The 12,285-nt window shown below is 41.8% G+C and overlaps 1 protein-coding gene across 2 annotated transcripts in view; it reads right to left on the reverse strand.

Annotated features, from left to right (window-relative positions):
• Positions 1-761: 761 nt before the first annotated feature.
• The window catches only part of KCTD18 (potassium channel tetramerization domain containing 18), a 32,516-nt gene continuing 20,992 nt past the window's right edge, over positions 762-12,285 (reverse strand). For both annotated transcript variants that reach the window (XM_049887777.1, XM_049887778.1), the window contains 2 exons: positions 6,432-6,534; positions 762-3,771 (listed from right to left, as the gene is read on the reverse strand). In XM_049887777.1, the coding sequence (XP_049743734.1) occupies positions 3,279-3,771; positions 6,432-6,534 (596 nt within the window). In that variant the 3' untranslated portion in view covers positions 762-3,278. The remainder of the gene's footprint in view (positions 3,772-6,431; positions 6,535-12,285) is intronic.

A 12,285-nucleotide genomic window follows, 5' to 3' on the forward strand; every position in this document is an offset into this window, starting at 1 on the left:
GATGTAACTAACCAATTTAAATCAGAGCAAACCAGTTTTCAACACACAGATTACCTGGAAGGGCAGTCCAGTATCTTTTCTAATACAGCAATACCTAAACATCCCATTCACTACTAAGCACGTCCATTGTGTCCTCTGATCTGGCATAAGCTGCATAAACCTGTTCTCAAAAGTATGCTACTCATTATCTATAAAGCATACTTTTTTTTTTTCTTCAGGAAGAGCAGTGGGTTATGCTGAGCTACCAACTTCTATATTTGCACAGTCTGGGATTATGGAAAATATTTTTTCATGTAAAATTAGCTTAACCCCTGGGGAACCACGTCCAAATAAAATAATGTTCAAGTTGCTTGAGCATCCTGAATTTGACTGACTCCTGGTACCCACGAGAGACCATTTGTCCCTTCCCCTCCTCAGATGCCCCAGGCTCCAAAAGTTATTCCAGAAGACATGCTTCTTGTAAAGGCTAAATGTTGTAACAGACTTCCCTTCAAGTGTTTGATACAAAGAAATAAAGGCTGTTGACTCAATCACCCTGATTAATGTTCAACATGTTTCCTTTCCAGATAAATGTATATTATGTATAAAATACACATTATACATGTTTATTATCATAACATTTTCTTGTATGTATCAGCAACCCAAAACGTCCTATATCCAGTAATACTAATAATATCCAGGTTGGTAGCTCTGAAAATTCACTATAGTTTTTGATTTTTAGAATGTCTGGGTTCTCTGTAATAGTATTTTTCATAGCCTACTGTATTTTTTTTTTTTTTAACTGAATATTTCTAAAAAGTTGGTAGGTTTGAGGCCAGCCAGTGGTCCCCTGGGAGACAGACCTGTTGATCAGCTCCTGTAAAGATTACGGCCTAGAAAACCCTGTGGGGCAGTTCTAATCTGTCACATGAGGTTGCTATGAGTCGAAATGATTTGACAACACTTAACAACAACAACTGAGTATTTTATATATGCCACAGAACAATGTCATTTATGGATCTTCAATTAAATAATCACTTTTTCCAACCAAATAACCACCTATTTAAAATGCTGCTAGTATTTGTATAGTTATCTGTGATGGTTAAGATTGTGTGTCAACTTGGCTAGGCCATGATTCTCAGTGCTTATAGGTGATCACTCCCATGATGGACTCTGCTGTTAGTAGCCAGTCAGGTGAAAGGAAGTTTCCTTGGGGCTGTGGCCTGCATCCAAATATAAGCAGACGTTCTGGCTTTTTTGCTCACTCTGGATCCTGCGGCTGCTTCCTGTTTGTCTGACCTCCGGATCTTGGGACTTGAGTTATCAGCTTATCTGCTGATTTTGAGATTCCTCGATCTTCACAGCCTGTGAACGGGAGTCCTGCTCACCGACCTGCTGATCTTGAGTTCACCAGCCCCTCCAGCTACATGAATCAGAAGAGCCTTGCAGTCTTGCCTGCCAATCTTGGGCTTCAACGATCTTCACAGCTTGTGAGCAAGAGCTCTGCTCTCTGACCTGCTGATCTTCGGTTCCAGCCCCTGCAGCTATGTGAATCAAGAGAAGCCTCTATCCTGATCCACAGACTTAGGATATTCCAGCCTCCACAAATGCATGAGCAGTTTCCTTGATATAAATCTGTCTCTCTATATATTTATATGCTTTACTGGTTTTGCTTCTCTAGAGAACCCAGCCTAAGACATTATCCAAAATTAGTTTAATTATTTTATACATTATCTAAACAGGAAAGCAGTTTGGAAGAAGAAATAGACACTTACATAAACTGAATAAAACTGGAATGCTCCTTAGAGCAAGGATGGCGAGGCTTGATCTTGCTTACTTTGGACACATCATCAGGAAAGACCAGTCACTAGAAAAGGATATCATGTGTGATAGAGGGTCAGTGAAAATTAAGAAAACCTTCAATGAGATGGGCTGACACAACAGCATCATCAAACATCATGGAGATGGAACAGGACTGGGCAGTGTTTCATTCTGTTGTACATAAGGTCACCATGAGTCAGAGCCAACTCAGGCACAACTAACAACAACAAACAACATCTAACTGAAAAGCTTTCAAACTACTAAAGTGGCTCCAAGTCTTAAATAAGTACATTCACAGAAAATGTCACTTTTTATGGAAAGGTTTTACTTTATTTTATAAAAAGTAGTTTTTGAGGATACTTATTTTACTCTTTCAAAGTAATGCAAGTACAGTGATAAACATTTGAGTAAAAAGTACCCTGCTTTATGTATTTTTAACACTGAAGGCATACTGTTTACTGAAGGTAGAAATATGTGATCCAATTATAAAACATAAGAGTAAACACAACTGAACAGTCATGAAAAACTAGAGGATTAATCAAAATCTTCTACTTAAAAATATTAAATTCAAGTTATGTGGAAATTTTATGCATTAAAAAACCACGTTGTATAATCAGAATGACTCTTCGTGGTCATTTCTGAAAAACAAATATTAACTTTATTTAAAAAGTTAAACTTTTAATTTCTCTTTTTCAAAATACTTTCAAAACTTGACTATTCAAATTAAAATAAGGTATTTTAACAATTTATACCAAAGACATGTAGTTCTTATCCTAAGGAATCTTGTGATGTATAAATAAATCTAACGGAAAATAGTGGGGAAAAAAAAGCCAATCTAAAGAAGAGAGTACTGTAGTTCAGTTGAGAACCAAAGAACGATCTCAAATTCCTGTCATTTTTTCCCTCCCCATCATTTCTTTTCATATTGTCTTTTGAGACTGAGACCAACTGTGTAGGGAGTTAACCTTGATCTACATTTTCTCTCTCAAATCTCTCTTGGGTGTGATATAGTACAGGGAAGCACTCATACCACCGCTCTCTGTTTCACCAGACAGGAATACCTGAGCCCAAACTTCACTTCTATTCCTGGGCTACAATAAGTAACATTACGAAAGTGCCTAATCTAGCAGTATCTCAGCAGCAAAATGGACAGCTTCTCTAGTGATCATTTTGCTGCGCTGTTTGTTGCATTAATCCTAACTAACCATCAAAAAAAAAAATTTTTTTTTTTTTTAAAACCTGAAATTCAAACTGTCCCTAGACAAATAATCATTTAAAAGTTGGGGAAATGGATATAAATGCAGTCCCAGCCACTTAAAACTCCCCCTTCCACCATTCTACTTTCACACAAGTCATTTTTCTCATAATTATCCTAAATACAGACCTAAGTGTTCACCCTGACTGCATCAAGAAACCAAGTCACTTATTTCTTTCAAACACATGAGAAGCTCTGGGAGACAAACAACAGGTTTTCATTATCAAATACTTTCATCATTCCCGTTTTCAGTCCGCACAGGCGTACTGCTGGAAGCTTCATGAGCAGGCAGCTCGGGGGAGAGGCTTCGATTCACTGCTGCGGAGGTGGGCTGAGAAGGCACAGCGGCACACAGTGGAGTCCGCTTCAGTTTGATCACTCGATTAGATGTAGACTTCTTGTCAGAGAGTAGAACCTTTGCTGTAGGCGGGTGTGGGGCCCCGTTTTCAGCACTCCTGGTTCCCCAGGAAGCCTGGGGCTGCCTGCATGCCCTTGTGCCCACAGCGGACGTGGCTTCTGATGGTACAGAGCTGCTGTGAGGCTGGTTTGCTGTCACTCGAGTCGAGGTCTGGGGAGCCCTGGCTGGAGACACCCTGACTGAAGCTGAGTTCTTGACTTTGATCTGGGTGCTTGTGGAAGGGCCCAAAAATCTTACTGGCTTAGGGCCAGTCTTAAAATTCACACTTTCTTCCTCTTCATTGAAAGTCACCAGTCGCCTATAAATACAGAAGCATGTCATTTTCAGCATTTACAGCTTCAATAAGAAATGGAAACATCACCAAATTTTACTTTAGGATTAACAAAAAAGTTTCTCTGGAGAATTAAAAGAATCAAAAGATTTATAGGTGTCAAAGTACTGTATCTCTCATCCCCAACCAAAGTCAATACATAAATTAGCAAAGTTGCTAAAGGTTGTTTCAACTTGAATGCATACTGATAATCTCCTAAAAGATAATCTCCCATCTTAAAAATCACACACAGTGTTAATACTGACAAGTTAAAATTTGGAGAGTGTTACACAAGAATTATACAACATATCACTGTATTCCCAAGAGTCCTAATGTGATCTATAGGATAACCAGGAATATCCTCAGTTATTTTTCCCAAAGCAGCAATTTCAAGAGATTTACTGAGAAAAAAACATTTCATAGTCGAATAAATTTGAAAAGTGCTGTTGCATATTTTGTCCTCCTCTTGGAGCTTTATAATCCACATTAACACATTATAGGTTCTGAGAAGGCCTACAGTAAAGAAAGCTATTTAACTTTGTTGGCCCCATTATTTCCCAATCATTCTGTAATGAAACTACCTTTGACATCCAGTAAAATTAGCATTCTGTGAAACACATTTTAGAAACTGCTAGAATGACCAAACCCAAGATAGGTAGATGCCTTTTGATTTTGAGAAGTATTGAGCAAACTTTTCAAAGATTCCTAAACCGAGTTTACCATTCATTATAAAAAGCCTAAGGGTGAGCATTTAAAAGGATGACCTTAAAACTGTCAAACACCATTGTCAAAAACCTTCTTGCTCCTTCCATGGGTTCGACCAGCTTTGCTTCATGAAAACCACCTCCTGAACATGCACATCACATCAGTCCTCCAAGTCTTCTCTTTCTCACACAGCATCACTGTGCATTTCAGAGGCAAATATCATACGTAGTGAACTCTGATTCTTGGAAATGGGATCTTAATTGCCTAGTTATTTGCGACTTAACTACATGAGGCAAAAGGAGCCCTGGTGGTACAATGGTTAAGCACATGGCTGCTAAATGAAAGGTTGGCGGCTCGAACCTACCCAGGAGCTCCATGGGAAGGAACTCCCATAAAGATTACAGCCTAGAAAACCCTATAGGGCAGTTCTACTCTGTCACGTGGGGTCACCATGAGTTGAAATTAACTTGATGGCACCCTCCAACAACAACATATGAGGCAAAGAATATGATTATAATATATTCAACCCTATAACTCTACTGGAGTCCTTGGGTGAAGCAAACGGTTAACATGCTCAGCTGCTAACTGAAAAGTTGGAAGTTGGAGTTCACCCAGAGGCACCTCAGAAAAATGCCTGGTGATCTGCTTCTGAAAAATCAGCCACAGAAACCCCTGTGGAGCAAAGTTCTACTCTAACATAAATGGGGTTGCTATGAGTCCAAATCAACTTGATGGCAACTGGTTTCTTTTTTTTTTTCAACTCTACTGGTCATAATTAAATTTTACCTGGTGAGTCAGATGGTTCTTTGAGATCTCACTAGTGTTTCATCATTATCATTATCCTTTTGATTCATCACAAAGGAAAGACAACTAACCCAGGTGTGAGTCTCCATAAAACCATTCTTACTCACTTTCTTGTCTGTCCATACCTTTCACTAGACTCTAGGGTAGGGTTTCTCCACTACTGGCAATATTGACATTTTGGGCCAGATAATTCTTTGTTGTAGGGCCTGTCCTGTGCACTGTAGGATCTTTAGCAGCATCCCTAGCCTCTACCCATTAGATGCCAGTAGCAATGTCCCTCCCAATGGGGATAACCAAAAATGTCTCAAGATATCAAATGTCCCTGGGGAGACAAAATCACTCCCAGTTGAGAATCACTGTTCTAGACTCTAATATTTGCTAACTGTAGATTCAAAAAGCAAAATAAATAATGATAAGGAAATTTGGGCCTTTAAGGAACAAGATGTTTTGACAAGAGATGATTAAACTACTAAAAGCCTGAATAAATTCAGCACTTCTGTGACAGATCCAAAGAATAAAAGTAAGGAAGTAGTCTGAAACTCCACTGGGGCAATGTATAAAATTCTAGAATAGGTGATCAAGAAACCAGAACATCTGAAGGCCACGACTACTCAGAAACTAAAATATCCAGACACTAAAAAAGAAATATGATTTTAAGTGTATTTAAAACACAGTGAAAGACACAGAAGTAGAGGGAATTTAATGTGAATAATTTAATGGAATACAAGAAAATACCATCAAATAAAAAGGGGTAAAATATTATTTGTGGCAAGAGTGGGAAGGAAGGAATTCAGAATAAGTAACAAATTTCAAATAGTAAGTCTAAATAAATTCTTTGACTATTGCCAGCAAAGACTGGGATTTTACCTTTGTGAGGAGAAAATTCCTTATCACAGAATTTCTATTCTCCCAATAAGAACGTACTAAGCTTTAGAAAGTTTACTCCACTCTTTACACAGTTTTTGTAACTCTGCATTTATCTAGACATATATTTTGATGGTAAGGCAGAGTTCATCTAGCTGATTAATAAGCTTAACAAGGTCAAGAACCAGTATTCATTTCCCCCTCATAAAAGGCAGTAAAAGTATAGGTCACAGATAAAAAAAAAACACACACATAATGAAGACAGAACAGATAACCTTTTTCGAATTGGGGCCATGTGTCTCAGGCTTCCAAGTAAAGGCTGCTCTTCCAGCGTCCAACACTCTATCAGCTCATGAGGCACCCGCCAATAGCTAACACCTGGAAGACAAAAAGACATAGTTAAGAGAGCCATCATCCCCTGCCAAATGTTCAGCAACATTGTTTCATAAAGACTGGGCACAGTTCGAGGTTCACACCTTCTCCTGGGTGACGGAGGGAGTCATGTACAGCACAAACAGGAAGTGCTCATACTAAGCAGCAAGGCAGTGGAGTGGCACAGCTGGCAGCCCGGGTGTAGGAAGTGCAGGGCACGAACCCTGGCTCTGTCACTTATTAGCTGAGAAAACCCAGCAGGTTGTTGTATCTGCCCTGGGCAGCTGAGTGCGCTGGGTAAGTCTCCAGGGCCAAGACGGCCTGAGTCTCAATCCTACTGTCACTTGCTAACCACGTGACCTTGGGAAAGTTACTTAACCTTCTTCTGCCTAAATTTCCTCATCTGTGAAACGATGACAATAATCGTACCTACCTCACAGGATTGCTGTGAGGACTGAATGAATTAATAAATGCTTCAAATAGGGCCTGGCACTGACTAACCAATCAATAAATGTTGGGTGCCTTTACTATAAGCCTCAGTGTTAGGAGTAGTACAGTGAGACTTGGGAGAGCCAGAATGCAACAGGACTGCCTGGTTTTTCCAGGTTTTCCACCTCTGACAGAGTGCAGTCTTACCACTTTTCTATCACTCATTTTAGTGGAAAATATTTAGTTTTCCTTCTCTGACAGGCTTTCCACCTTCCGTAGGTTCCAGCTTTTGCAGGTTTTACTGTAATCTATTGTATAGTGGGGCTTATACTCACACTTACCCTGTCTACCTCACTGGGTTGCTATGACCATCTCATCAGGCAATTGTTACGAACCACTCTGCAAACAGCAACTGCTATACAAATATGAGATAGCGTTACCCTATATACACCTTTTCAAATGAGAACTAATAATCCGAGTTAGTATGTTCAGGCAAAATCCCAGTCAAGTTGATTTAACTTTTAAATCTGATATGTTTCTGATTAAAAGCTGAAAAATATAACCTATGAACTTCAAAAACATTATGCTAAGTGAAAGAAGCCAGACACAAAAGATCACATATTGAGCAATTCTGTTTAAATGAAATATTCAGGATAAGCAAACCCATAGAGATGAAAAGCAGATTGGCAGTTGCCAGGGGCTGCAGGGAGGGGACAACGGGGAGTAACTGCTTGACGGGCATGGGGTCTCCATCTGGGGTGAAGAAAATGTCCTGGAGCCAGGAGAGGTGATGACTACATAACACTGTGAATGTACTAAGTGCCACTGAATTGTATACTTTAAAACAGTTACGATTTTGCTATGTAGATTTCACCTCAATTAAAAAGAAAACATAAATTATATGTAGACACATGGAAAAAAGGCTTAAAAAATAGTACTGAATAAAAATCACTTGGAGGTAAAAATGGCACAGCAGTGTCCCTCATCAGACTTCACACGATGAAGGAGAACCATCATCAGCGTCAACAGCCCAAGGCTGATCCTATGATGCAGAGGTCAGACATACCTCCACCCTCCAACCATTTTACCAATTCTGACACCAGCCGTCCCTCCCACAGCACTCCCTACTTCTGTGCTGGGTTAGTTAATTTGCTTTAATGGCCACACAGAACTCAAAAATCATACTTACAGTTATGGGGTTTATTAGGGAAGTAACAGGTTACAATTCAGTTTACAGGTCTTTGATCAGGACAGCCTCTTCTCAGCCATGCCCACAGGCAGGCCTCTCTCTGGCCCTTGGCCCCTTGGTACAGCCTCTGCCCTGTTCAGGCAAGTGTTACAAAGCTCTTTAGCTCTGCCAGTAAGTGCCTGGAGGCACCCCACTCCACTGGTAAGCCTCAGCCCAGAGGTGCTCAGCTCTCTTGCTCCGTGCCCAGAGGTACCCCACTGTTCCAGGACTCTTCCAGGAAGCCCCCTGCCCAAAGGTGCTCGCCTCTCTTGCTCCGTGTGTTGGCATACCCACTGTAACCGCCTTGCTCCATGAGGTTCCATAACCACCTTGCTCCATGGGCCGGGAGCTCTCTGCACTGTCTTACACCAGCCTCCTGGTTCTGCTGCCACTGTTTCTCTGCCACCACTTCTCACCATCTTGCATTGTCTCCATTGTTGCAGCTCTCTGTCTCCTGGGTCTAGGAGGTTCTCAGCACAGGGATCCCAGGTCCAAAGGACATACACTACTCCTAGATCTCCTTTCTTGGTGGTAGTGAGGTCCCCCATCTGCCTCTGTGATGGATCACTTTAAGCCTAGGGGGATGGCAAAGTTCACCAATCCCCATACACCTTATTTGCATGGTTCCACACTCTCAGGGTTCCATGCACCTTATTTGCATTATTAGCAAGCTATCCAATCCTCATTTGCATAGTCCCACCCAGTCATTTGGTGGGGGTTATAAGAACATGGCGAGAAAGGCCATATAAAAGGACACCCCTTGGCTTTTCTAGCCATGGTTCTTTCATACTTGAAGGATAACTTCTCCCTCCCAACCACATTACCAGTCCAAAACAGTCATTAACAATTAGTCCTGCAGTAGGGCAGAGTCCTCAAGTTGAGGTTACTCAAGTACAAGCCATTCAGGTCTGCTGCAGGTATCCATTTGATCTGGCCAGGTTCTCTAAAAGTCATCTCATCTCAGCCTTTCTGGTGTCTAATAAAATTTAACTAAGAGAAGCTCATTCCCTTGCTCTGAGCCTCTCTCAAGGTATCCACATAGCAAAACCTTTAAGGGACTTACCAATTCAGACACCAGCTGTCCCTCCCACAGCACTCTGTACTTCTCTACTGGGTTAGATAATTTGTTGTAATGACCACACAAAACTCACAAATCACATTTACAGTTATGGGGCTTATTAGGGAAGTAACAGGTTACAATTCAGGATAGTTTTTCGGTCAGGACAGGCTCTTCTCAGCCATGCCCACAGGCAGGCTTCTCTCTGGCTCTCGGTCCCTTGACCTGGCCTCTGCCCTACTCAGGCAAGTGTTCACAAAGTTGTTTAGCTCTGCCAATAAGTGCCCAGAGGTACCTCACTTTGCCAGTATTCCTTGGCCTGAAGGCACTCAGCTGTTTTGCTCTGTGAGTTGGCAAGTCTAGCTCCACTGACAAGAGCCCAGGGGCACTCCACTCTGCCAGGACTCCACCAGAAAGCCTCCTGCCGAATGGCATTCAGCTCTCTCTCTGTGGGTTAACTCACCCACTGTAACAGCTTTCCTCCGTTGGCCAGGAAGCCCAGTGCACCATCTAGCACCAGTTTCCTGGTTCTGCTGCTGCTGTTTCTCTGCCACCACTTCTTGTTGTCCTGCGCCATCTCCAGTGACACAGCTCTCTGTCTCTGTCTCCTGGGTCTAGCAGGTTCTCAGCATAGGGATCCTGGGTACAAAGGACATGCTCCACTCCTAGCTCTTCTTTCCTGGTGGTAGTGAGCCCCCTCCCCCCCGTCTGCCTCTGAGATGGATCATTTTAAGCCCAGCGGAGGGCAAACCAACCAATCCCCTCATTACAGTCCCATACCCCTTATTTGCATGGTCCCATCCCCACAGGCCTTCAATTGCTGATGTGGCACAAGTCAAAATGAGAAGCAGCAGCTGCAAACATCCATTAATAATTGGAACGTGGAATGTATGAAGTATGAATTTGGGAAAATTGGAAATCGTCAAAAATTAAATGGAACGCGTAAACGTTGGTGTCTTATGCTTTAGTGAGCTGGAATGGACTGGTATTGGCCATTTTGAATCAGACAATCATATTGTCTACTATACCAGTAATGACAATTTGAAGAGGAATGGCATCACATTCATCGTCAAAAAGAACGTCTCAGAGAGGTAGGGCCAAGATGGTGGAGTAGTCCAACACTTCCGGTGATCCCTCTTACAACAAAGACCCAAAAAAATAAGTGAAACAATTATATTTATGACAAGCTAGCAGCCTTGAACATCAAAGGCAAAGTTAGAAAATGGACTGAGCAAGAGACAGTTAAGAAGCAGAGAGGAGTTGCCGGACCTGATTCAGCTGCAGTTTCCTCAGGGAGAAACAGCCAGCCACACAGCCTACTCAAACCTCCAAAACCAGAGAAGAATGGCGCAAAAAGCTAAGTACTTGCATTTATTTTACCGCGGCCACAGCCCCCAAAACGGTGTCAGTGGCTGTCGCTTTCCCTGGGCCTGAGATAGGTCCTGCTGAACATCCTGAGCCATTTTCCCAGACTTGCAGAAGGAATAAATTCACAACTGGGGGAAAAGATAATCTGCCAGCTCCACTAGCCTGGGGAGCTCAGGACTGAGGCGGCTCCTGTCCAGGCATAACCGGTCCATGGACTTTGAATACCTTTCCTTGCTGCATGGACCTCTGTGGGCCTATTCCAGAACAGGCCCTTGTTGGCGGACTGCAACTGTTTCAGCTATGCAAAGAAGACGTGGGTGTTTGATGTTTGACAGCACTTTGCCTATTAAACAAGGTCCTCACCTACCCACATCAGCGGCCTAAGGATTAGTGGCTCCATTCATATCACGCAGGCACCCACAACAGGGGTCCAAGGATAACTGGTACCTCCCAGTCCTTACAACCAAAAGCACTGGGTGCCCATGGTCCATCTGCAGAACCCACCAACCTATGCGCTCTAGGGAATAGAGATGCGCTTTCCTCACAGACACTCAGTGGACAGTTGTCAGCCCCTGCCTTGGTCAACCAGATAACTGTACCTACACCAATCACCCCTGCCCCTCTAAGACAGTAGGACAGAGCCTGTACCACACATTTGATGACCAACTACCTGGACACCTTAGCTGAATCCATACAAGAAAAGCGAACAGACCCCTAGGCCATATGCCTGATAACAGCTCTAGCCATCTGGTGACAGGACGTCAGAGCTTCAAAGGTGAAAATAATCAAGCTAGCTCACTCAAGCAAACTATTTGGGCATATCGAAACAAAACAAAGCAAAAAGCTAGGATACAGTAAGGAAACATAAAATAAACTAATATAATAACTTATAGATGGCTCGGAGACAACAGTCAATATCAAATCACATAAAGCAGCAGACCATGATCACTTCAACAAGCTCTCAAAACCAAGAACCAAGGGATCTTCTGGATGAAGGTGCCTTCCTGGTATTATCAGATGCAGAATATTATCAGATGCAGAATACAAAAGATTAATACACAGAACTCTTCAAGACATCAGGAACGAGATCAGGAAAGGGATCAGGCAATATGCAGAACAAGCCAAGGAACACACAGATAAAGCACTTGAAATTAAAAAGGTTACTGAAGAACATAATGAAAAATTTAATAAGCTGCAAGAATCCATACAGAGACAGCAATCAGAAACTCAGAGGATTAACAATAAAATTACAGAATTAGACAACTCAACAGAAAGTCAGAGAAGCAGAACTGTGAAAGTACAAGGCAGAATTAGTGAGACTGAAGATAAACCACTTGGCACCAATATATATGAAGAAAAATCTGATGAAAGAATTTTAAAAAATGAAGAAATCCGAAGAATCACATGGGACTCTATCGAGAAATAACCTACGAGTGACTGGAGTACCATAACAAGGAGGGATAACAGAAAATACAGAGAGAATTGTTGAAGATTTGTTGGCAGAAAACTTCCCTGATATTGTGAAAGATAAGAAGATATTGATCCAAGATGCTCATCAAACTCCACATAAAGTAGATCTTAAAAGAAAGTCACCAAGACATATTATAATCAAACTTGCCAAAACCAAAGATAAAGAATTTTAACAGCAGCTAGGGATAAACGAAAAGTCACCTAC

The sequence above is a fragment of the Elephas maximus genome, chromosome 6 (genome assembly GCF_024166365.1).
Source record: "Elephas maximus indicus isolate mEleMax1 chromosome 6, mEleMax1 primary haplotype, whole genome shotgun sequence".
Classification (NCBI taxonomy): Eukaryota; Metazoa; Chordata; class Mammalia; order Proboscidea; family Elephantidae; genus Elephas; species Elephas maximus.